At 39.4% G+C, this 27,455-nt stretch overlaps 1 protein-coding gene across 1 annotated transcript in view; it reads right to left on the bottom strand.

Moving 5' to 3' along the window:
- OSBPL10 (oxysterol binding protein like 10) overlaps nt 1-27,455 on the bottom strand; it is a 70,856-nt gene that overhangs the window by 41,741 nt on the left and 1,660 nt on the right. The window contains exons 2-3 of the mRNA XM_083376142.1: nt 685-860; nt 39-118 (exon numbers count right to left, since the gene is read on the bottom strand). Of these exons, the coding sequence (XP_083232268.1) occupies nt 39-118; nt 685-860 (256 nt within the window). The remainder of the gene's footprint in view (nt 1-38; nt 119-684; nt 861-27,455) is intronic.

Below are 27,455 nucleotides of genomic sequence, written 5' to 3'. Positions count from 1 at the left end.
TCATGGAACTAAGTTATTTCTCATCCAGTAATTTTTACCTTCACATTATTTTCTGTGTGGTACTTGGCACAAGATAGAAGTTGAGTCACCCAGTACTGTCTCTCCTTTGTATCACCAGCTAGAAATAAGCACACACGAAATAATCTGTAACATACCGTAGTTTAAAAGCATATTAAAAACAATTTGTTGCTTTGAAAACTTTCTGTTCTTAAATGCCCAAGCTAAAATTAAGATATTCTGAGGAGTGAAAATTGATTTGTCTATCTTTCTTTTAAATCTAAGGTACATAAATTAATCCCAATATATCACAATACTTACTTACAATTTAAATACATATTGATAAATCAAGAAGTTTATCTTTCTGTAAACAAACATGCCCCACAATATGAAACGTACAATTCAGGGAATTCTATAAAATATTCTCATAGTTGACTAATTTGCACTTAATTAAATCAACAGACTTTCAATACCTTTTTCAGTCTTGAAAGATTTAATTCTAAATAGATTTTCTTATAATACAAATATAAATCTCATGTCAATGTACTAATTTGCATATGAACATTAATAGGCAAAATGCAGATCCTTATTTTAATTTTATACAAATTAGCTAAAGTGTTTACCACAATTAACATAATTTGAAAATCATATTGTATTAAGGGAACTACACCCTAAAGAATACTATACCTCTCAGTTTATACATTTCTCCATTAGCAGAATATACCACCAACATGTTTGGCGCTTCATCACTGAGAGAAACTATAGCCCCAGCTAAAGATAAGATTCCTCGAGGCTTCTGGTTTTTACTCTGCTCATTTACAAAGTACTGCAGAATTCCAGTCTCAAAGTCCAGTATAAAATACCTGTTAATTAAAGAAAATAAAGATACATAAATTACTTTTCTATGGAGAATTTATTTTTAAACTCAGAAGAATAAAAATCTAAAACTAATACATGTAAGAAGGGAAGCTATTCTATACATACTGTTGACAAATTAAAATTTGTCATTGTTCAGTAAGAAATTTAAGACTGAAAAATAAAATATTCTTGAAATATGTAGAAAGGGGGAAATGATCTTGAGATTACTCACTGGAATGATTTAATATCTAAAATACAAGGTACTGTCTTAAGATTAAAGTACTATACAATTGATAGAGGGTAGTCTCCATCCCTTGAGATTAAAGGGGCACAAGACAGAAAATAAACAAAAACTCTAAACTGCAACCATCATAAATATGAACCAGTTGCCAAGTATTTGAATTTTGACCACGTGACCATAGGGATGCTACAATGGTCATAAGAGTGAAAAACTATCAGTTTTGTAAGTTGAGGGCTACCTGTATGGTACACCTTTGAGTTTCCAATGCACCTAACAACTGTAGCGAGAAAAGTTGTAAAATGGGGCAAATCACTTAAATGTTTCACTTAGCAACATAAATTTTGGGCTCAATTGTGTGTTATAACTTGGGGACTACCTGTATTACACTGAGTTTACAATACTTTTTGATGGAGGCAAGTTTTCAGGAACTAAAATAGTTAACTGGCATCTTCAGCCAAGTCAGTCATTTTTGTACCGATGAAATCTGCCACACAAATGTAATGAAAATTCCATTATCACAAATGAGTTTATCTATTGCTTCAAACATTTTGATCTCTCAGAATTCCGATTCAAACAACTGAATAGCTTGCAGCTGTTGCAGTTAATTTCCAGTGAAATTAGCTGATTATAATTAACATGCCTTGATTTTTATGAAGAAAAGGTATAACTAGTTTTAGTATGTGCTCTTTTTAAATTTTCACTTCTGTTTATATTATTTCAAAACCAAAATATTAAACACATTTTCAAATGGAAAAAGATTTTTGTTCTGCTTTTTTTTTGGTGACTTTCTTCTTATTTTTACACATTTTCCTGTTAATAAATTCAATGAATCAAACATGAGATATATTGAAATGTGACCTTAACAACATTGCTTTATTATGAAAAATCAGCCTTTTACCTTATGCCTTATTCAACAAATACAAGCTGTAAGAGCAGATCTTGGCACAGCTAAACTGGAAATAATAATTGTATCCATTGTTAAAAAAATAAAAAATTAAATATCAAATTGAAAAACTGCCACTGCTTATAATAAAACACTTAACTTTTCTAAACCACAAATTAGGATTATATAAATGCATTTTTCTTCAACAAGTATAAGCATTACACCACTTACTGCTACTCAAAAAGATACACCAGAAATTAAATATTTTGATTTATTCTCAGTTTGATGCCTTTGTAACACTAATCAAGTCCCAATGTTTTCCTCTTATGTTGCTGAGAGTTTCAGAGATCAACAAATGGTAACATACCCACATATACAATCATACTGTACAAAAATCACATCATAATTTTCACTCAGATAATAAGTATCAAAACACTTCCCTGTCCAGGAAGTATTCATCTGCAAATATCCACATACACATGTTCTCAAAGGCCAGAGGAAAGTAGTAGCTTGGAGAGAAATACAAAGCTCCCTTCTGTAAGACTCCTGGATCTTTCTGCCCTTTCATCCTCTGTCCTGGCCCTAAATCCTCTGACATTGCTCCCAGGCCCTACTTCTACTGCCTTTGGGCCTAGTTTTGCAGCTCCTCTACCCTACAAGGTCTGCAACCTCCAACTCCACTCATAAACAAGAAATATGGCTCTGCCTGTACAAGTCATTAAAAATTTTCAACCCCATTTTCAACCCCCCAAACAACTGCAATCTATAGTTTGAAAACCCCTGCTCCCAACTATTCCAGTTTGCCTTTGGTCTATGTTTGAACTTGGTACAAATCATAGTAAGTCAAAACGTATTCATGGGATGCACTTGCATGTTTACTAAGGCTTTGTTATGTATTGATGTAGTGTATGCTGGGCTGGCATACACGTGTAGCAGCCGCATAAGGAGACGCGGAGCTGGACAGCTCCGTGCAGGAACAGCATTCGGCGGGAAGCCGGATTTAAAGGGATTGGTTGGCCCGCCGGCGGGAAACCTGAGTTTAAACCTATTGGCCAGGCATTCACCTGGACAGGTATAAAGCAGTCCAAGTAACCGTTGTGTCCCCCGGTTCAGACCATGCTACAATCTAATAAAGACCCTTTGCTGCCATACGTCTGCGTCTCATTGATTCACGAACCCGACTTAACAATTGAACAAATTGGTTTGTCTATTTTAAGGACTAAGTTATGATTTGTTCTTGGTTTATACTACTGTAAAGCTTCCTTTCACCACTCAGTCTGCCCCACCCTATTAAGACAGAAATGATGCAAGCAGCTATTGCCTTCATTATTTATTGCAGCACTTTCTTTTCCACCCTTCTACCAAGTTATGAGATTAAACCCAAAAGAACAGAATGCTTTCTCCTTTCTGCTACCTGAGAAGCATTAGGACCCAATGTATCAATCAGTGGGAATCTATCTGCAGAAGCCAAGCCTTCTGAGCACACTCTGCAGATTGCGATACCTTTCCCTAAATCAAAAAGTGGCACCAGAAATATCCATATAAAATAAAATGTACTTGCTGAGAAACCACAAAGCAGCAAAGGAATCATGGGGGATTTTAGCACTAAAGGCTTAGGATACAAAGAGCAAGTCTGAACAAAGAAACACTAGGTTGTTGTTGTTGTTAGCTGCGAAGTCGTGTCTGACCCATCGTGACCTCATGGACAATGTTCCCTCAGGCCTTCCTGTCCTCTACCATCTTTTGGAGTCCATTTAAGCTCACGCCTACTGCTTCAGTGACTCCATCCAGCCACCTCATTCTCTGTCGTCCCCTTCTCCTGTTTCCCTCAATCTTTCCCAGCATTAGGCTATTCTCCAGTGAGTCCTTCCTTCTCATTAGGTAGCCAAAGTATTTGAGTTTCAATTTCAGGATCTGGCCTTCTAAAGAGCAGTCAGGGTTGATCTCCTCTAGGACTGACCAGTTTGATCGCCTTGCAGTCTAAGGGACTCGCAGGAGTCTTCTCCAGCACCATAGTTCAAAAGCCTCAATTCTTTGGCACTCAGCCTTTTTTATGGTCCAACTTATACTGCCATACATTGCAACTGGGAAGACCATAGCCTTGACTATACGCACTTTTGTTGACAGGGTAATGATGTCTCTGCTTTTTAGTGTGCTGTCTAGATTTGCCATGGCTTTCCTCCCCAGGAGCAAGTGTCTTTTAATTTCTTGGCTACAGTCCCCATCTGCAGTGATCTTGGAGCCCAGGAAAATAAAATCTGTCACTATCTCCATTTCTTCCCCATCTATTTACCAGGAATTGAGAGGGCCGGATGCCATGATCTTGGTTTTCTTAATGTTAAGTTTCAACCCAACTTTTGCACTCTCGTTCTTCACCTGCAGCAAGAGGCTCTTTAGTTCTTCTTCACTTTCTGCCATTAGAGTGGTATCATCTGCATATCTTAGGTTGTTGATATTTCTCCCGGCAATCTTAATTCCAACTTTTGATTCATCTAGCCCTGCCTTTCTCATGATGTGCTCTGCATATAAGTTAAATAGGCAGGGCGACAGTATACAGCCTTGCCGGACTCCTTTCCCAATTTTGAACCAATCAGTGGTTCCGTGTCCAGTTCTCACTGTTGCTTCTTGGCCCACATATAGGTTTCTCAAGAGACAAATAAGATGGTCTGGTATGCACATCTCTTTAAGAACTTGCCACAGTTTGTTATGATCCACACAATCAAAGTCTTTAGCATAGTCAATGAAGCAGAAGTAGATGTTTTTCTGGAACTCCCTAGTTTTTTCCATGATCCAGCGTATGTTGGCAATTTGATCTCTAGTTCCTCTGCCTCTTCGAAATCCTGCCTGTACTTCTGGTAGTTTTCGATCCACATACTGCTGGAGTCTAGCTTGTAGGAGTTTAAGCATAACTTTACTAGCATGAGAAATGAGAGCAATGGTGCGATAGTTTGAACATTCTTTGGCACTGCCTTTCTTCGGAATTGGAATGTAAACTGATCTTTTCCAATCCTGTGGCCACTGTTGAGTTTTCCAAATTTGCTGGCAAATTGAGTGTAGCACTTTTACTGCATCGTCTTTTAAAATTTTAAATAGCTCAGCTGGAATACTGTCACCTCCACTAGCTTTGTTGTTACTCAGCTTTTCTAAGGCCCACTTCACTTCACATTCTAGGATGTCTGGCTCGAGGTCAGTGACCACCTCATTGTGATTATCAAGGACGTTAAGCTCATTTTTGTATAGTTCTTCTGCGTAATTTTTCCACCTCTTCTTAATCTCTTCTGCCTCTGTTAGGTCCCTGCCATTTTGATCCTTTATCATGCCCATTTTTGCATTAAACGTTCCCTTCATCTCTCCAATTTTTTTAAAAGATCTCTGGTCCTCCCTATTCTATTGTTTTCTTCTATTTCTTTGCACTGTTCATTTAAGAAGACATTCTTATCTCTTGTAGCTATTCTCTGGAATTCTGCATTCAATTGGGGGTATCTTTGTTTTTCTCCCTTGCCTTTCGCTTCCCTCCTTTCCTCAGCTATTTGCAAAGCTTCCTCAGACAACCATTTTGCTTTCTTGCATTTCTTTTTCTTTGGGATGGTTTTGGTTGCTACCTCTTGTACAATGTTGCGGACCTCTGTCCATAGTTCTTCAGGCACTCTGTCTATCAGATCTAATTCCTTAAATCTATTTGTCACCTCTACTGTATATTCAACAGGTATATGATTTAATTCATACCTGAGTGGCCTAGTGCTTTTCCCTAACTTTCTTCAGTTTAAGCCTAAACTTTGCAATGAGAAGCTCATGGTCTGAGCCACAGTCAGCTCCTGGTCTTGTTTTTACTGACTGTATAGAGCTTCTCCATTTTTGGCTGCAGAGCACATAGTCAATCTGATTTCTGTGTTGACTGTCTGGTGATGTCCATGTGTAGAGCCATCTCTTGGGTTGTTGGAAAAGCGTGTTTGCTATGACCATTGTATTCTCTTGAAAAAATTCTATCAGGCTATGCCCTGCTTCATTTTGTACTCCAAGGCCAAACTTGCCTGTTATTCTGGTTATCTTTTGGCTTCCTACTTTAGCATTCCAATCCCCCATGATGATAAGAACATCATTTTTTGGTGTTAGTTGTCACTGCGTTTTTAGTTTTGTCAGTAAGCTCCTTGCAGTGTGTACTTTGCAAGCTGTCTTGTTATCTTATCATTGTAAGCATGGTGAGTGTCACATGTTCACCCAGTTTACTACTGTGTGCACATGCCTAAAACAAAAGTTACTTTTGTTTTTCCTCTTCTTTGTGCTCCCTGGGGAGATAAGCATGTAGCCATGAGTCTTTCTGTGTTTTTACAAGTTTCTTTGTAATTAAAAGGTTAAATAGAAGAATATATGCTTCGGGTTTTCTTTGTTTATTATGCATCAAAATGAACCACGATTCATCACTCTCTAATAGAGTTTTTTACTCTCCTGACATGGTAGCAGAGGATGGTTTGTTTATTTTTGATGCTGATAAGTTAGTTAGTTCAGCTGATTTACGCTGTGCTCAATTTACTGAAAATGCCGATGCCAAAGGAAGACAGAAAGAAGTCTGACAAAGAGTCTAACAAAGAACAGACTCCATTTGCTTCTGCCACGTGTCTTGGAGAAGAAGATTTAAGGTCAGTTACACCGTCTTCTATTTTTACAAGCTCTAGTGCAGCCGTCTCAGAAAGTTTTCACACTCATGGAGCTCATGCTGAATATGGGCAGGATGTAATTTTTATTCTCCTTGCCCCTGAACAAACTCTGCCTGAGAAGGCTGTTAAAAGTTATTTTGAACAAATTGAGGTTTTTGAGCAAAGGCTACAACAGGCTAAAGCATATGCCTCAATGTTTATGCAGCATGAGAAGGAATCTGCTTTTATGCAAAGCCCAGAGTCAGCCATATTGCTTTCTTCTTCCAAGCCAAAGCCACACCCACCAGTGGGTGTTATGTTAGACGAAGGGGAACAGAAAGATCAAATAGCACGCAAGACTACAGTGATGCCTGAATCTAATGTTATAGCACCATCTGCTGGTGAATTTGTTTTACAAGATAGAAATGACTTATTATATGGAATGCAAGAGCAAATTAAGAGAATGCAAAATGTGTTTTCACAGATGTCTATTCATCAATCATTGCTCCAAGCTGATGATGCTAGAATTCCTGTTACTACTGCTACTAGCCAGGTTCCTGTCCCAGATAGAGCGAAGCAACAGTCAGCCCAAGTGCAGTTACCACTGGGTTCTCAAATACAAAGGCCAGTGACAACTGCAGGCCAACTTAATGTAGCAGCTCAAGTGCCATCGCCTCCTGCTGGCCAGGGTGGAATTGCAGCTCAAATGCAGCCACAGCCAGTACCAGTACAAGTGGCAGTCCCAATGGATCTGGCACAGGCGCCACCGGTGCCTTCTGCAGGTCAAGTCCGAATTGCAAAACCTGCACAGCCAGTACCTCAAATCCATGTTCCTCAACAGGCATCTCCTATTGTACCACTGGCTGGTGATTCAAAATTGAAGCGGTCAGGACAAAATTACAGGGCATGGGTCAGTGAAGTTGGACTTCTGCTCCGCAGAGAAGGTACTCATGACATAGTATTTAATCCTCCTAACCAGCCATGGACTCCTGATATATGGGACTTGAATAATAAAGCATGCACAACATTATTGATGTCAATAAACACTGAATTGCAGCTTACGTTATCACAAGATGCAACTGCTCAACAAATTTGGACTCAATTAGAAGCATGTTATTGGCCTATGTCAATTGAGTCTGCATGTTTGCTTTTGTCTGAGTTCCATGGTTCTAGATTAAAACCTGATGAACATATTGGAGAACACTTAACTAAAATGAAAGGAATAAGAAGAGAACTGGGTGAAAATGGCTATCCTACTGATGACTTTCAAATGATCAGCATTATTATTAACTCATTGAACTATGAATGGAAAGATGCTATTACCAAGATTAATCAAGTGGCCATTGCTCAACGCACAGTGGATCATGTATGCAGAATTTTAACCGAAGAAGAGGTACTTATGCAAGCCGCGCCACATTTGAGAGGTCCACCTGCATCAAGAGCTCCAGCGAGGTGTTCCTTCCGTGAAAGAGGCTACGTTCCAAGGATGCCAAGATGTTACATCTGCAATCGTGTGGCACATGTCACCCAGGATTGTCCCCAATGATTTCCAGCGCCCGCCATGTACCAGCCCAGAGGAACAGACTCCAGAGGAGGCAGAGGTCGTAGTTGTGGTCCCAGGTGTGATCCGCAAGCTCCACTTGCCACATTGGCTTTAACCAACGATCCACAACCTCAACCAGAGTATGACAGATGACTTCTTTGGACTTTGGACAGTGGAGCAGCATTACATGTTAGCTATAGAAAAGAGCTTTATACAGAGATGCACGAGCCTGAATCTGAACTTTGTGAACTTTATTCTTTTTCAAATCATCCTGTTCAGGTCATGGGTAAAGGAACTGTTTATATTGAAGAGCTTGATGCATACATTCCTGATGTTTATTATGTACCATCAGCTAATAGTAATTTGCTTAGTCAGAGTCACTTGTCTAGGGTATCAAAATTCCAGGTACATCATCTTGAAAAAGCAAGTTATGTAGTTAAAGATGGAGATATTGTTGCTGAAACCATGTTGATTGGTGGTGTTTATTACTTAAAGCCAAAGTCTAAGCAGCAAGACCAGGCAAGTATACAAGCTCCAAAAAGGGGGAGTGCAGGCCCAGTGAGAGACGTCCCAGAGAGAGATCCTGTTACTATTTCAAAAGCTCCTAAAGCTAACAGGAAGACAAATAAGATACAGGTTGCTCATGACAAGCCTGAGATTCCTAATAAACATGCTAATGTTGAGAATTCACTAACAGGTAAACCTTTGCATTACAAGTGCATTCATAAGTGGCATAGAAGATTGCGTCATGCCAGTTTCCGTGTTCTGAAGAAGATGCCAGAGTTCGCAAGAGGTTTGGATCTAAAGGGGTGTAAGGTGTTCTTGGATTGTGCTATCTGCAAAAAATCCAAATCCAAAGCAGCAGCAATTCCAAAGCGCGCTACATGCCTGTCAACACGCATTTTTGATTTGGTACACACTGACATAGTGGGTCCTTTTACACCAACAATTGGTGGTAAAAGATATTTCTTGACAATTGTTGACAATTACTCTAGATATGGATATGTATTTCCTATGAGATAAAAATCTGAGACCTTTCAGATCTTTAAAGACTTTGCCAATCTTGTCTATACCCAATTCGAAGTCAACATCGCCAGAATTCAGAGTGATCGCAGTGCTGAATTCATGTCTCAGCGTTTCCAGGACTGGATGCGTAAGAATGGCATACTACACCAGACCTCAGCTCCTTACACTCCAGCTGAAAATGGAGTGGCAGAACGCAGAAATGGGGTTCTGCAAACAATGATGCGTTGCCTACTTGAAGAAGCTAATCTCAGTCTCCCATACTGGGGTGAGGCTATTAAATATGCTAATCCTATCATCAACCGTACTTGGAGTAGTGTAATATATCAGACCCCTTATTTCATGTTATATAGACACAAGCCTGATCTCACGCATCTCCATATTTTTGGTTTATAGGCTATGGTGAATATTCCTTTAGCTGAAAGAAAGAAAGGGGGTCCTGCAGCAAAAAGAATGAGATTTATGGGTATTGATGATAATTCAAAATGGAGCAAATACATCAACTCTTCTCATGTAATAGTGATTTCACAATCTGCTACTTTTGAGGAAGATGCTGACTGGTCCAGGATTCATTCTAACGATCCTGGAGTTTATTTTCCTAGAGATGATGCTGCTAATGCCACACAGCCTGATGATCAAGATTCACAGGCGAATGTTCCTTCCATGAGTTCTTCTCAACCTACTGTTCCGTCTTTGCAAGCTGCTCATACTGCGGCTGGCGACGATGATGAAGACGAGGACAAAACGGAAGAAGAATGGACGGTTGTTCCGAGACGTTCCAAGAGGACCACAAAAGGAATCCCTCCAAAACGGTATTCGTGGCAAGTAACGAAAGCACCTTTACCTTTGATTTGTAATGTTACACTTCCTCCTGAGAAGTTCACACAAATCAAACATCTTCCTGAATCAGAGCAAGATAAATGGTTTGAGGCAATGCAGGCTGAAATGGACAGTCTAAAGGAACTTCAAGTGTTTACGCCTGCAAGCCTCCAGCAATATTGGCACTCGATAGGTCTACAGAATTAAAAAGAAGCCAAATGGTTAGTCGTTGTATAAGGCCAGACTTATAGCCCAGGGTTTTTCTCAACGTTATCCTGAGGACTATACAAATACTTATTCACACACAGTGCGGACTGAGAGTGTGAAAATTGCCTTAGCCACTGCAACTATCCTTGGTTTAGAGGTTTTCCAGTTTGATGTTGAAATGGCTTATCTACACGCTGATCTAGATGAAGAAATCTATGTGAAAGGTCCTCCAGGTTTCCAACAACAAGAAGGGGATACTTGGTTTCTATACAAGTCTTTATGGTCTGAAACAGTCTGGTTTAATGTGGTACTTATGTCTTTCTGACAAACTAAATTCAATGGGCTTTATTACGTCCGAAACAGACGAATGCGTGTTTACTAAAAGATATGAAAATAGGTATGAGATAGTTCTTGTTTATGTTGATGATATTGTTTATATTGGTCCAAATAAGCAGATGAGTGAGATGTTTGCTAAAGCTTTACAAAAGTTTTTCACATTGAAGTCTTTAGGACAGGGGTGTCAAACTCAATTTCATTGAGGGCCACATCAGCATTGCGGTTGCCCTCAGGGGGCCAGGTGGGTATGGTCTGGGTGGGCGTGGCCTACTGGGTGGGCGTGGCTAGAGTGCTTATGGCCTACTGGGTGGGCATGGCCAGCTCTACATCGTTCGCATCAAGGGTGCCTATGGGGGCCTGGGCAGGACTGGGACAGATCTGAGAGTCTCTGGGCCAGGGCCAAGGCAGTGGGGGCCGTTCCCTCACTGTTTCCAGGATGGCTTCGCGGGCCGCATGAAACCACTTTGCGAGCCGGATCTGGGCCCCGGGCCTTGTGTTTGACATGTCTGCTTTAGGATATATTAACACTTATTTGGGTGTTCAAGTTGTCAAAACTCAGAAGGGTTTCAGTCTCACACAAGAAGATAAAATTGAACTATTGTATCACTGCAACATGAAGGACGCTAAACCAGTGAGTATACCCATGCAAACTGATTTTCACAACTTGGCACATGAACCAAGTCCTGAGTTTGAAGATCAAACACTTTATTGCTCAGTCATTGGGTCGCTGTTGTATATTAGTAGTTGGACTAGACCCGACATTGCACTTAGTGTTACTCTCCTATCACGACACGTAGGCAAGGCAAAACAGTTTCATTGGACATGTGTTAAAAATTATTGAGATACTTAAAGCACATTAAAAACATGAAGTTATTATTAGAACCAACACATACTGATTATGCAGAGTTATGTTGTTATGCAGATTCCGATTGGGCGAGTGATAAGAAATCACGTAAAAGTACTTCAGGTTATATGTTGTTTTTAAATGGATGTCCTGTTTACTGGCATGTGCGTAAACAGAATTTTGTTTCTTGTTCATCTACTGAAGCTGAATATGCTTGTGTGTCAGATGCATGTAATTCTCTAACATGGTTTGATGCTTTAGTCACAGATATCTTGACTCAGCTGATTCGACCGATCACTGTGATGGAAGACAACGAATCTGTAGTTTACATATCTGAGAATCGTTTTACAGATTCTAGGTCTAGACACATTGACATCCATTATCAAAATATAAGACAAGTAGTTAAACAAGGTTTTGTAAAATTACAGTATGTGCCTACACATGATCAGATTGCTGATATGCTGAACAAGCCACTTCCTACAGCCCAGCACGAGTATCTGTGCAAGAAAATGTGTCTTATGAGTTTTGCCTTACTGACAAAAGAAGGGGATGTCACTGCATTTTTAGTTTTGTCAGTAAGCTCCTTGCAGTTTGTACTTTGCAAGCTGTCTTGTTATCTTATCATTGTAACCATGGTGAGTGTCACATGTTCACCCAGTTTACTACTGTGTGCGCATGCCTAAAACAAAAGTTACTTTTCTTTTTCCTCTTCTTTGTGCTCTCTGGGGAGATAGGCATGTAGCCATGAGTCTTTCTGTGTTTTTACAAGTTTCTTTGTAATTAAAAGGTTAAATAGAAGAATATATGCTTCAGGTTTTCTTTGTTTATCATGCATCAAAATAAACCATGATTCATCACTTTCTAATAGAGTTTTTTACTCTCTTGACATTAGTACTACAAGGTGCTGTAGGGCTTCATAGAACCAGTCAATTTCATCTTCAGCACCAGTGGTCGGGGCATAGACTTGGACTACTGTGATATTGAATGGTTTGCCTTCGATTCAAACTGAGATCATTCTGTCATTTTGAGGATTGTATCCCAGTATTGCTTTTCCTATTCTTTTAATGACTATGAAGGCTACTCCATTTCTTCTGAGGCATTCTTGTCTGCAGTTGTATACCTGATGGTCATCTGAATTAAATTCACCCATTCCTGTCCATTTTAGTTCGCTGATACCTAAGATGTTGATGTTCAGTCTTGTCATCTCTTGTTTGACCATGTCCAGCTTTCCTTGATTCATGGATCTTACATTCCAGGTTCCTATGGAGAAAAAATCTTTACAGCATCGGACTTTCCTTTCACCACCAGACACACCCACAGCTGAGCGTCCTTTCGGCTTTGACCCAGTCGCTTCTTTCTTTCTGGCGCTACTAGTACTAGCCCCCTGCTCTTCCCCAGTAGCATATTGGACGCCTTCCGACCTGAGGGGCTCATCTTCCAGCATCATATTGTTTTGCCTTTTGGTACTGTCCATAGCCTTTTCATGGCAAAGATACTGGAGTGAGTTGCCATTTCCTTCTCCAGTGGATAACGTTTTGTCAGAACTCTGCTATGACCTTTCCGTCTTGGGTGGCCCTGCACGGCATAGCTCATCGCTTCATTGAATTATGCAAGCCCCTTCGCCACTACAAGGCAGTAATCCATGAAGGAGAACACTAGGTAGAATGCTCCATATTCATACTGTGCTTCATATTGGATTTGAGTTCATGTTGCCTTGAAACAAACCAGGTGAGGCTTGAGCATATGCAAAGTAGAATCATCAAATATACTCCATCTAATTTTAACTCATTCGCTCTAGAAATCTGGGTGTATTGGATTGCTTCCTGAATTGTGGAAAAACCTAATCCTATAATTTTCATCTTAAATTCTAATTTTCTCACAACTAGCAGCAGTTTCCTATTTAAGATTTTTTTTCTTCCTATTTACTTTCCTAAATTGAGAATCATTTATTTTCCTAATTGAGAATCAGAAGTCAACTCTGAATACATTACTAAACCAATTTAAGTCTCTGGACCTTATAAACTGGAGGTGCCTACGACAAGAACAATGTAAGAATCCAGTCTTTTTCTATGCATATTATGATCAAAATCATTCTCAGAAATCATATGCTATTTGTTCAGGTAGAACTTGCTTAATGAATTTTAATAAAATTGCAAGTTATGCCAGCACTCAGTGAAGGGTATTTATGACCAGTCCTCATAGTTACAGTCATTGCAGTGTTCCTGTGGTGACATGATCACAATCTGTGTACTTCGCAAATGGCTCGCAATCTTGCAGTCACCTGCTCATCATTTGTGACCTTCACTGCCATTGAAGTGCAAAGTCAATGTGGAAGTTGGTAAGAGGTCACAAATGGGGACCATGTGATGTTGCATTTTACAACAGCACAGGATTCAATTAGTGATGGCAGCCATAAATGCTAGAACTGCCATTGCTAAACAGCAGTCATGTGATGTTGCCCTTTACAATCACAATGCTTGGTGATAGAAAATCTAGTTCTGAATATTAAATAAGGACTATCTGTATTGTAAAAGAAAAGCAAGGATTATCACCTAATTCCTTTTCATCTAAAGATCGGATGCTCAGCCAGACTCTGAAAGAGCCTTGGTGGAGCAGTGGGCTAATGCCTCCTTAAGTAACACCAGCTGCCTGCAATTAGTGCAGGTTCGCATCCCACCAGGCTCAAGGTTGACTCAGCCTTCCATCCTTCTGAGGTAGGTAAAATGAGGACCCAGATTGTTGGGGGCAATTAAGCTGACTTTGTAATAATGCCGCTTGGGGTGTGTGTGAAAGCCCTAATAAGCAGGCATATATATAGAATGAAGGCTACTGCTAAACTTGTAAGCCTCCCTAAGTCTTCAGAGAAGGGCGGGATATAAATGGAATTTAAAAAAAAGACTATGATACCAACAAAAATTAACTCTAAGTCATAGCCCAAACAACAATCAAGACTTCTAAAATCAGAGAATTTTAGCATATCAACACTTAACTATATCATATTTTAGAATACATTTAAAGTAAATGAGAAAATGTATTATAACAGAAATAATTTAATACCAGAAAAGCAGTGAGGGCCCAGTTAAGGCTCCACAGATCCATGTATTCATTTTCCAAGGTAAAATTGCCTTAAGATAAGCCAACACAAAACTAGTAGAAAGAAGAAAAATGGGAACAGTACGGAATATTTGCAGCAACATTATCACTCAAACCTTGACCCTTCTTCATGATAATGCCCATGACAGATAAGTTACTAAATGAAGATCATAACACTATTAAATTCAACATATACACCAATATACAATTGCCTCCAAAGTCCAACACCTTCAAGTTTGGCCTAATAAAGTGAACTTCGTAAAATAAGGGGATAGGTTAACTAAAAATTAAAAATGAAAGGAGGACTCAACAGTATCAACCAAATGAGAGGGCCAAGATGGCCAAACATTTTGGAGATAAACAACATTCCCCACCCAAATAATTGGCTTAGTTAGAATATATGCTTTTAAACAGGAAATGTACCACAAAGTCCAGGAAAATAAGAGTCCGGTGAGCTATAAAAACTGAGAAAGCTTCTTTCAAAAATTGAAGTGGTGCCCAAATGAAAATAAAAATGAGCATAAACACTGGAAAAAATGCGAACAATCAATAAATTGTGCACTGAGGAACAAATAGCAAAGAACATTAAGACATCAAAACATTCATTAAATATATTTGAGACAGGAAATGAACCAGGGACTGGGCGATAGAGCTGTTGAAAATGTGCCAAAAAGAGAGAAAATGCAGAAACAAATGAGTTCTTTTTTTTCCTGAACTTGCCACTTTGGACTTGTATGTCCAAGTCTGGGCTGTCTTTTTAAGAAGACTGATAAATAAAGGTAATAAAAGATTAATCTATAAATATAACAAAAAATTAAAAATAAATCCATCGGGCAAAATTATACAATTTATCTACGGTATTCCAAGGATTGTAAAATAACCAATGTATTTCTGGTTTTGAACCATGATGAAAAATGAGTAACATGGTTCATTTTAGGATAATTTTTGTCTCATTAACCTTTTTGAGAGAATCAAGAGTTTGTAGATATAGGTGATCTAATGTATACTATATATTTGGATGTCCAAAAGTCTTTCATAAAGTCTTCTTCATTGTCAATTCAATACTGATGGGAAAAAATTCTTTTGTAAATGAAATAAACCTAATATTTCTTTATCTACTTGGGTGTAATCTTTTCAACCAAAATTTGCTTAAAAGCCTCTTTTAAAGTCTATGCTACAAATAATGACCTTTCCAATTCAAATCCTCATCAGAAAACCATCAGGGTTGCTTTGTCCTTATAAAAGGACAAACTCAATAATACAGAAAGCTTTCTTTCAATATTTTGTTTTTAAGTGGTCCATAATAATCAGCACAAGTAGCAAATTATATCCTAAACAAAAGTTATATAATGTTGCCTCTGCAAGGTCAGGATTGCCAGATCTGTATATATTATTTGTTACTTGTATTTAATTTTGTCCCTTAAAATATGCGTGACTAGACCTGCAGTTGGAAATAGAAATCCAATGGATTCACTTTCTTCAATGATAAATACGCTGCCATCTCAAAATTACTATAGCGCTAGTAGAAAACCTTTTTTTCTGTATATTTGACCTTTTTTATAGTTTGCTGTGCAATAAAAATTAAACTTAATTATTTTAAGAAAAAAAGCATAACTAATTTGCTACTTGTTAAATAAAGTACATACACAGATGGGATAGAAAAGAATGTTGGCTGAGAGAATTATCAAACATTTTTGGAACTAACCATTCTGTTATATACCAGAAATCTATTCCGGTGAATATCGTACAACATTTTAAACTCAGTTCCACGCTAAAATTGCATTGGTAATCTGTTTTCCCTCCATACCTTTGGCATTCATTCTTGATTTTAGCAATATTTCACTACAGCAAGAATTATTTACTTATCAGATTTATATGGGCATTTAGCTGTAATATATGATTCTGGGCGATTTACAATATTTACAATATTAAAGTGCAAAAACATATTAAAAGCTTAAAACCCATAGCAACCAGGAAATCAACATTCAACATAATCACAAAAAGGTAATCACACATCTGGGGCCAGGAGGGATGGGACCAGCCTGATCTTGGAAGGGTTGATATTCTGAAGAGCAGGGGCAACGACAGATAAAGCTCTCCTTCTGAGCCCATCCGCGAACACTCCTTGACAGACAGACTTAGAGCATGTCCCTCCTGCCTGACTATAGACAATCCTTCCTTAACAACCATTTGTTCAGCAGTGATGAACAAAGGGACCTGTGCCCAAAGCTATGGCCATTACAGCACCGATAACATGATGAAAATTCAGGCACTTAGCAGTCAGCCCATACTTATGATTGCAAAGGCATAAATTCCCTCATCCGCCTTCTATGTTCTTATACACTTGGAAAATTCCAATAGCATAGCGAAAAGCAGCAGCTGTGCCCCACAAAGGGACAAACACCAGCCCAATCTTGTTTCGGGGTTGGGGTAATTTAGAGCAGCATGCCCCATTCCCAGCAATTCCAGGATGGAAAAGCAGGAAGCAGGCAAACCACAAGGATGGGAGGGCCATTAAAGTTGCTGTAATCTGAGTTTTTCCCCATGCATGGCAATGGCAACAGAACCATCCCCGCCAGCACCTTTCCTCATAAGCATTGCGGCTACACTCGCTTCAGACTTTGCCTGTCCCCACTATTAGGGCTGTATTTTCCCCTCTCCCTACCTACTCAACGTGGGTTCTATCTACTTGCAGTTGCTGGACAGGTCAGCTGGTGGGGGGGGGGGCTCTTTTGTCCTGGTGGCCCCACTATGCAACAAGCCAACAGTTACAAAGGAAGAAAACTATCTGGAGCATGATTATTAAACAAGCACTATCTGCATAAGCTATTATACATTACACTATAATATACATATTGTAATTATTTTGGGTGAAGAAAATAAAATGTTGATATTCAGTTAAATATCTGATTTAAGTTTTACTTTGCTTTCAAGCCTTTGCAAATTTAGTCCAATCAGATTTCTGACCCATGGAATCAAAGAGTTACTACTGTTGTTGTTTTACATACAGAAGACAAAACTTGCCAATAAAATCTACAGTACACGAAGGTGCAGACATAGGCTTAATTCAGGCAATGCAGCATCAATGTTTGAAAAATTATAATCAAACACTGCAATAACTCTCACTCAGCATTCCAATTTTGAGATTTTGGCTAATATTATTATTATTGGAGATAGTTCTAAATAAATGTAATCCCAACGAAGGACCTAGCTTGTCAGTGAAGCATCTTAATATTAGGTTTCTCTGCTAGATTTGCTAAACATGCTTACCATATATGCTCCACCGGAGTATATGGAGCCTACACTGAAGTAAGGGAAAGGTGCATGCATCCTCTGAAATTAGGCATTTGTTGTTTTCAACAGGTAAAGCAGCTTGTCACCATTGACAGCATGGGCACAGACTGATGGAAACTTATACTTGTGCACCCAAATCCATGCAGTGTTCTAATTAATTATGAAGTGTTAACTATATTAGAAGCTGCATTGTTTTTCCTAGCATGAATATGGTATTTTATCATAGGAGACTAAAATTTTATAACAAAGACATACAAAGAGGTGACAAATTTGGAGTATGTTTAAAAAAAGCCTAAGGCCTGCAGATTCATTGCATAACAAAGCTATCGTACGCATAGTTCTTTTCTAACTGGTTTTCCAGATTGCTAGTTTTATATTTATCCTTGATCAACTAGTTTTGCAGCTCAGTCAGAAGGCACACTTCTGCGATGTAATTGGGTCTAGTCGCAAGCTATCGTTCTATATTTGAGCAGGAAATCATAACACCTCCTACACCTATGGAATGGTTTATTTATTCATAATAACTGCAAGCAATAAAGCAAGGCCAAATAAAAACCATGTTCTCTTGCTATCAATTCTACCCCCACCTCAGTGATGTCCCCACAATCACTTGATCAAAATACACACACGCACACACACACACACCTGGCTTCCAAGAACCAAATCAATAGGGGAATTGAATTTGCTTAATAACCATATGACTCAGTTAACAACCATGGCAAAAAAATCAGACCCAATTCACTAAAATGACTGTCTCACTTAATAAAGGAAGTTCCAGTCCCAGCTGTAGTTTTAACTTACCTGTTATGATGAAAATATTGAACAACACCAGAGCCAGGGTTTCAGTTGGGAAATCTAAACCCACAAGAATCAACAGCCTTATATTGAAATATTACTTGTTCGCCCACCTCTGATATTAGTGATAAAAGATTGCTAGACAGCAAAATGAATGATTTATAGACATAAGGTGATAAAAGTATTAAAGACCAAGCTCCTTCACACAAATCATGGATCAAGAATTTCATCTTATTTCTAGATATAACAAGTTTTACGGATGGATGAAACTGCATTTGTCCCATGCCTCTTTAAACTTAAATTATAAATTCCCTGACCAAAAGAATTTGGAGCATTTTTTCCTAAGCAAAGTATGTAAAATATTATTTCTGTAGCGATGGATAAGAAAAAATGGGCAAGGACATTATGACTTTATGCAAATCAATGAAGATTAATTTTTTCTGACTTTGAAAAACCCACTTTTTGTGGATGGGCTGAATTTTAAAGCACAATACGCTTCAAGGCATAAGCTTGTTGGGTTTTTTGGTATTTTTTTTATCCCGTCTTTATCATTTTTGTAAATAACTCAATGCAGTAATCATACCTAATACACTTCCTTTATCCTGTTTCTCCACTTCCTGTGAGGTGGATTGAACTGAGAGAGTGTTATTGGCCCAAAGTCACCCAGCTGGGTTTCATGCCTAAGGCGGACTAGAACTCACAGTCTCCTGTTTCTACCCACTAGATCAAATGGGCTATTTCTTTGATTTTCACCACAGGAAATCATGCTGTAATGGTTACATCTTCACTGCTATGAAATGTGGGACCATAATAATCCTGGGGTTATATACTGTCCACAAATTGTCCATCTACCCTAAAAAGCCCTCATAGATACCAAAGTTGTTGCACGAATGATTAAATAACAGAAAGCAAAAGTGAAACAACTTAAATTCTACAAACCAGAAAGTTTATTTCTATGTACAATTCTGGGTTAAAATGTAATTACATTCAGGAATGCTTATTATGTTAAATTAGTATTATTGTCAGGATAAATGACAATTCTTCTCTTGTTTATTGTGCATTAAATATGAGCCTAGTGTAAGTTGGCCTCTTCTACATAGTTTATTGCCTTAATATCCAAATAGCTTATAAATCATAACCTAAGAGTATTCACTACTGCCTGAATGGGAAATAAGCTGCAAATACCAAAAGTAGAGCCAAGAATCTCTGGAATCAAAATCCGAGATAAAGAGCTAATAAATACTTTTCTAAACAGATTTCACAGCCTCTCACAGATATGCAGCAAACCTTTCAGTTGAAAAATAGGTTTCTTTGTCAATAGCTATACTGTTTGCCCCTGACTTTCCAAAAAAGAATTCCATCCACATGATAGCTTCATTATTCCAAGATCATCCATAATGTGATATGTTACTCCTCACTCACAACGGCTATTTTACCTGGTGGTGGTATTTGTTTCTTCTGGGTTGTTCACTTCTGTTAATGGGTTGGATACTTTTGAAAACAGATGTGGAATGGATTTTATTTTTAAAGCCCATGTCAAGACTATATAGATCAGGGGTGTCAAACTCAATTTCATTGAGGGCCGCATCAGCATTGTGGTTGCCCTGAGGGGGCCGGGTGGGTGTGGCCTGGGTGGGTGTGGCCTACTGGGTGGGTGTGGCTAGAGTGCATATGGCCTACTGGGTGGGTATGGCCAGCTCTACATCGTTCGCATCAAGGGTGCCTATGGGGGCCTGGGCAGGAGTGGGACAGATCTGAGGGTCTCTGGCAAGAGGAGGGTCTCTGGGCAGGGGCCAAGGCAGTGGGGGCCGTTCCCACACTGTTTCCAGGATGGCTTCGCGGGCCTTGTGTTTGACATGTCTGATATAGATGGATACATAGAATATATTAAGACTTCACCTGCTGGGACTGGATGAAGTGTAAAACCTAGGACAGAAAAACTGAGGGCCAAGGATTTCACAGGATTTTGGATTCTAAAGATACTCAAATCATGTGCTAATTGAAAAATCACAGATATGGGGGCACAAACCACTTACCAATTGCAAAGAGTGAAACAAAATGCATCTCAAACCAAGCTCAAACTGAAAACATCAGACAGCAAAAACTCCTACTTCACCCAAAATAGCACGCTGGCAGTATCGGTGGGATAAAAAGCTGATACAACCAGCCCACCACTGTATTGCAGCAGTGTGTAGAAGGCTGGGAGAGACTCACAGAACATTTTAGAGGACGTATATGGCATGAGTTGCTCATCCTCTGCTAATACATTTTGTTTCATTAGTGACAAAAATACAACTGGAATTACAGATGGAATTTATGGAAGAACTACACATAATACTGCAAATAAAGTTCAGATCTCAAATCCATGAACTTATCTATCCCCAAGTCCAGCTATATGATTTATTTTCTATTGATTTCTCAGATTTTTTTTGTTTCAACAGCAAGATGCAGAGCAGGGTTCCTGGGCTTCGTGTTGAACAACCCATAGGTTCCATAGTTGTTACCAACCAAGGACCACATTACTTTTGACCTAAGAAAAACCCATGCTATTCTGGCATTACTAAACAATTAATATAAAGGAAGCAAAGGAAACATTAGGTGATTTTAAAATGACTTCGATATAACTTGAAAAGATGGCAAAAGGAACCTAAATAACATACAGAAGTTTTAAAGCCTTTCCCAAATAAAGGCTACATCTCTCCCAACCCCCATCCCAGCAAACATAAGAGCTGTAATTCAAATATATATGAATACCAAAAGTAGAAGATCTTTTTTAAAGAGTTCACCAGAGATTCTCCCAGATAGCATTCTTTAAAAGGAAACAGAAATAGTTTCTCTTCTGAAACAATTGGCGAGAGTGTTACACCAGTAAGCTAGAATATCAATCCATACCCATGTCTAAGCTTCAGTTCAGATCCTAGTGCCAAACGTAGTATTAACTATTCATATGTTTTCTAATATGGGTTTATGCCAGATATTCTCCTAGATTTGAAGCCAATGCAATGATTAGCATACTCAATATTAGCCCCAGGAAATTCAACTGTATTTACTTTCAGATAAATTTTTACAGCCTTAATAACAATATCTAAATACATTAGTTCACAGCTTGTCTTTTGTAAGCCACTAAAATCAAGGGACACGGTGGCTCAGTGGGTTAGGACGCTGAGCTTGTCGATCAGAAGGTCGGCAGTTTGGTGGGTCGAATCCCGAGTGCTGCGTAACAGAGTGAGCGCCTGTTACTCATCCCAGCTTCTACCAACCTAGCAGTTCGAAAGCACGTAAAAATGCAAATAGAAAAATAGGGACCACTACGGTGGGAAGGTAACAGCTTTCCGTGTGCCTTTGGCATCTAGTCATGCTGGCCACATGACCACGGAGACATCCTTGGACAAGCGCTGGCTCTTCGGCTTTGAAACGGAGATGAGCCTAGAGTTGGAAACGACTAGCATGCATGTGCGGGGGAAACTTTACCTTTACTTTAGACTATAATCAAAATTTCCAAAACTATCAAATTTCTCATTTTTAAACCAAAAAAAGTATTTATCTTTATCTATGGAAACATTTTTGTAACCCAGAAATCCTTTGAAATAAGAGAGTTGCAAGACTTGATCAGCTATATGACCAACTTAGAAATAAATATAAAAATTTATATTATCTACTAAGTGAAGAAGAGCAAATGTCTATGTCAATATTTACTGTATACTCCAGAGTAATGCTGATCATATAAACTGGTATATAGATTAGGGCAGCCTAATAAATTCCCAAGATTTACACAGAATAATTCCACCAGCCTGTTATTTTTCAATTTATATTCTTGCATTATTTGAATTTGTATGAGTTCTTGCGTTTTTGAGTTTTCCCAGAAAAAAGGCAAGCTTGTTCTTCAAAAATTACTGGAAGGGGCAATATCTCCATCCCAGGCAACTTTGCCCCTTAAGAACTCCTGATAGTTTATAAATCACACATTCTTGAATCAAGCCACACTCCTGATAACTATAGGTAAAGGTTCCCCCACACATGCATGCTAGTCGTTTCCAACTCTAGGGGCCGGTGCTCATCTCCGTTTCAAAGCCGAAGAGCCAGCGCTTGTCTGAGGACACCTCCGTGGTCATGTGGCCGGCATGACTAGACGCCAAAGGCGCACGAAAAGCTGTTACCTTCCCACTGTAGTGGTCCCTATTTTTCTACTTGCATTTTTACGTGCTTTCAAACTGCTAGGTTGGCAGAAGCTGGGACAAGTAACAGGCGCTCACTCTGTTACGTAGCACTCAGGATTCGACCCACCAAACTGCCGACCTTCTGATCGACAAGCTGAGCATCCTAACCCACTGAGCCACCACGTCCCTAGGCGTGACTATACTGGTACATTAATTTGGTTTACTTAGTAGCAGTATGGAAGTGGTTTGCCACTGCCATCTTACAGATTTTTTTTTATTTTTATTTTCCAATCCAGTCTACAGCCTTGAAATGCCCCTGTGGTTGCTCATCTAAGTCCCAAGTCTTGACATTCCTCAGTTTCCAGTGCAGAATCTGTCTGTAAATCTGTCTCTCTAACTCAGGCATATCAAACTCGTGACATCGTGCGGCGTATCACGACTTTCTCCCCATTGCCGACAATGGGGGGCGTGGTTTCATCATGATGCATCCAGCCAACAGGCCAGCAGTTTGACATGCCTGCTCTAACTGAATGTGTGGATGACTTGGGGAAGGAAGTAAAGAGAAGCTGTTTAGGAAACAATCAGACAAGAGGGGCAGGGCCCCCCAGTAGCTCAAGAGTTAAGGAAAGAAACTTAGAAAGGACCCTCCCTAATGGATCAAGCAGTTAAAAGTGGCACCCTGGGAAATCTGTACTTCCAGACCTGTAAGATTATTTTAATGTAATATTTCAATAAAGTAAAATTAGTATTTATTTACTTACCGTACTTACTTACTTATTTATTTGATTTATAAAGCCCCCGCCCATCTCAACAAGTGACTCTGGGGAGATAGTTCATTTAGTGTTTTCTCCTATCTAGTTTACCTGAGAGGGTTATAGCCACCTGCTGTAGAAAAATTAAAATATTGAATAAAGCAAGGGCAAATAGGTCAACAGCTCCAGCAAACAGATATGTGCATAACTCCATCCTACTAAAATCAATACACTCTAAAAATGGCTAATGAAGGAATATGCTTCAGTTGTAACTTTAAAATGCACAACCCATAAAATTGTGATCATGTGATTGTGGGGAAGGGGTGATAGTTGTAACTTTGAGGATATTTCACAAGTACTTGTTATTAAATGAATAATCACAAGCCAAGGACCTGGGAGACAAATCACTTCTATCACCTTTCAACCTAGCTAAGATATGGCTGTTTTTTTCGGTTTTGTGGTCTGAGGTACCTGTTACATGCTGCAGTTTTTTATGAGGTATGTTCTTTTAGTCAGGGGTGTCAAACTCAATTTCATTGAGGGCCGCATCAGCATTGCGGTTGCCCTCAAGGGGCCTGGTGGGTATGGCCTGGGTGGGTGTGGCCTACTGGGTGGGCATGGCCAGCTCTACATCGTTCACATCAAGGGTGCCTAGGGGGGCCTGGGCAGGAGTGGGACAGATCTGAGGGTCTCTGGCAGAAGGAGGGTCTCTGGGCCAGGGCCAAGGCAGTGGGGGCCGATCCCTCACTGTTTCCGGGATGGCTTTGCGGGCCGCATGAAACCACTTTGCGGGCCGGATCCAGCCCCCAGGCCTTGTGTTTCACATGTCTGAGTTAACCATTCAGGCATATGGGTTCTGTATCCGGAGTTGCAGATACTATTGTCTGTATTTATTTTATATTTTTCTCTACATATAAATCATCTCATAAATAATAAATTAAAATGTTTTATGATTTTTATACAAATCAGCTGTGAAATCATGCAGTTGTAAATAAATAAATAAATATGCAAATAAATAAACAATTTCTCTCTCTTATTCTCTCTCTCTCTCATTCCCTCTCTCACTCCATCTCTGCAAGTATCCCAGGAGAATCTGGTCAGCCACCACTAGAAAACATTCTTTCCCTTTATTGCACAAGCTATATTCAACAATTAATGAAGAGAATAGTATTTTTACTAAACATGTAGAAGGCTGTGCTACAGAAATTAATTTAGTACAAAAGAAATGGGAGTTATATAAGAATTTTAGTTTTGTTTTCCTAGTTAAGAAAGGATGCATTTTCACCATATTTGACAACTGAATAACTCACTGAAATCAGTGTCTTGTTCAAAGTAGTAAGATTAAAGATGAGAGACTGTTGTTTTTTTCTCAGTATAAATTTTACAATATGTATTCTGAATTTTCTCATCTCCTTCAAACTAAAATGTTAAGATTTTTTTTGCAAAACTTCACAGATATCTTTGGACTCTACTGTGTATATTCCATCCAGAAGTGAATCAAAACAACCCAAATCAATAAACCACATTAGCATCTACAGAATTTTCTAAGTCATTTTCTATTTTAGCTCACTCATCTCAAATCAGGTTCAGAACTAGAGGACTGGAAGTAGCCAATGTGGACCACTTTTTCAAAGAAATTTTAAAACTGATGGTTCATCAGTTTAACATTTCTTCTAGAAACAGTAGGAAAATAACTAGTTACTTAAGAGGAACGGGAATAACTACTATAGAGGTTGAATTGGAATAGGAGCAAAAAAATAAACTCTCCCTCAGCAGTGGAAGCTTGCAAGGTGACTTTGTGCCAGTCACTCTTTCTCTTACCTGACAAGGTAAGGTTATTGTGGGTATCCAGTACAAATAAATAACAAATTTTAAAAAATAGAAGGAAGGAGCACTTTAAACATCATTTTGAGTTCCTGCATAAAAGGCTGGATGTCTTCAAGTTGATCAACTAAATGTAAAATGCACTGCAATTTAAGCTAAGTGTGCAAGTTATTGAGGCACATGAGCAGTGAGCCACTTTAAATTTACTTTAAACAAAAAATGTTACACTAATGGAAGGGCTGGTCCTGACCCAGCAGGACTATTCTTATCTCCTTATAAATACCAGAAGAACAACAACATTCAGGGGAAACAGAATGGCATAAATACAGAAAGATCTTCCTGACACCATAGACCAGACATGTCAAACACAAGGCCCGGGGGCCGGATCCGGCCCGCGAAGTGGTTTCATGTGGCCCGCGAAGCCATCCTGGAAGCAGTGTGGGAATGGCCCCCACTGCCTTGGCCCTGGCCCAGAGACCCTCCTTCTACCAGATGCCCTCAGATCTGTCCCACTCTTGCCCAGGCCCCCATAGGCACCCTTGATGCGAACGATGTGGAGCTGGCCACGCCCACCCCGTAGGCCATACACACTTTAGCCACGCCCACCCCGTAGGCCACACCCACCCTGGCCACACCCACCCGGCCCCTTGAGGGCAACGGCAATGCTGATGCGGCCCTCAATGAAATTGAGTTTGACACCCCTGCCATAGACGAAAAGTACTTCTACATTCTATTGCTAGAGTGGCCAACAGTTACTTGCAAAAAACCTACAGCAGGGGTGTTCAAACTTGGCCTTTTTATGGCTTTTGAACTTCAACTCCAATTAGTGCAGGTTCGCATCCCACCAGGCTCAAGGTTGACTCAGCCTTCCATCCTTCCGAGGTAGGTAAAATGAGGACCCAGATTGTTGGAGGCAATAAGCTGACTTTGTAATAATACCACTTGGGGGGGGTAGGCCTAATAAGCAGGCATATACATAGAATGAAGGCTATTGCTAAGCACATTGATTTGTGCTTTAAATTGTAAGCCGCCCTGAGTCTTCGGAGAAGGGCGGGATATAAATGGGATTAAAAAAAAAACCTCTCAGAATTCCTGAGGAATTCTGGGAGTTGAAGTCCACAAGTCATAAAAGGGCCAGGTTTGAAGACCCCTGGCCTACAGTCAGCAGGAGTATAACATTTCTGCCTAGCTTTTCCCCAAAACAAACTCTTTAACTTAGTAGAATCATACTTTTACAGGTAGTCCTCAGCTTATGACCACAATTAAGCCCAAAATTTATGTTGCTAAGTGAGAAATTTGTTAAGTGAATTTTCCCACAATTTACTACTTGTCTTGCCTCATTTGTTAAGTGAATCGCTGCAGCTGTTAAATTAGTAATATGGTTGTTAAGTGAATCTGGTTTCCCCATTGACTTTGCTCATCAGAAGGTCATAAAAGGTGATCACATGACCCCAGGACACTTTCAAGCATCGGAATGTAAATCACATGACTATGGAGATGCTACAATGGTCATTAAGTGTGGGAAAATGGCAATAAGTCACTTTTTTCAGTGTTGCTGTAACTTTGAACAGTCACCAAATGAACTGTTGTAGGTTGAGGACTACCTGTCATACAAAGAAAGCACAAATGTGTAATTTTTGTTACATAAATAATTAAACTAAGTCAAAATATATAGATATTTGAACATATAAAAGGAATCCCTATGGTTTTTACTCTGCTAGTCCTTGCCGACTATAAGGGATAGTGCTTATCTTCCTTTCAAAGCCATTGAGTCAGTGCTGTCTGAAGACATTTTCACAGTCCTATGGCCAGCATGATGTCATGGAGCCCTGTTACCTTCCCACTTAAGTGGCGCCTATTTTTATCTACTCACATTTGCCTCCTAGGTTGGCAGGAGCTGGGGCCAGGGCAGGAGCTCACACCATCATGTGGCACTCGGGTCTCAAACCTGGGCTGCTGACTTTCCAGCTAACAAGTCTAGCAAAAATCTCACATTTTTGTAATCTGATGCCAACTTGTCAGTTTTTTATTCCAGGATCATTTTTTTAAAAAGTCAGAATTCACTTTGCCTAGTTTGTATTAGGCAAATGAAATATCCAGTACTATCTTCTCTCATAGTTAACTTATTGATAGGTGTAGATGTATCTCCCCACAG

This window comes from Vipera ursinii, assembly GCF_947247035.1.
Source record: "Vipera ursinii genome assembly, chromosome: Z".
Taxonomy (NCBI): Eukaryota; Metazoa; Chordata; class Lepidosauria; order Squamata; family Viperidae; genus Vipera; species Vipera ursinii.
The sequence above is the reverse complement of the archived record's forward strand: the minus strand, read 5'-3'. Positions and strand labels throughout refer to the sequence as shown.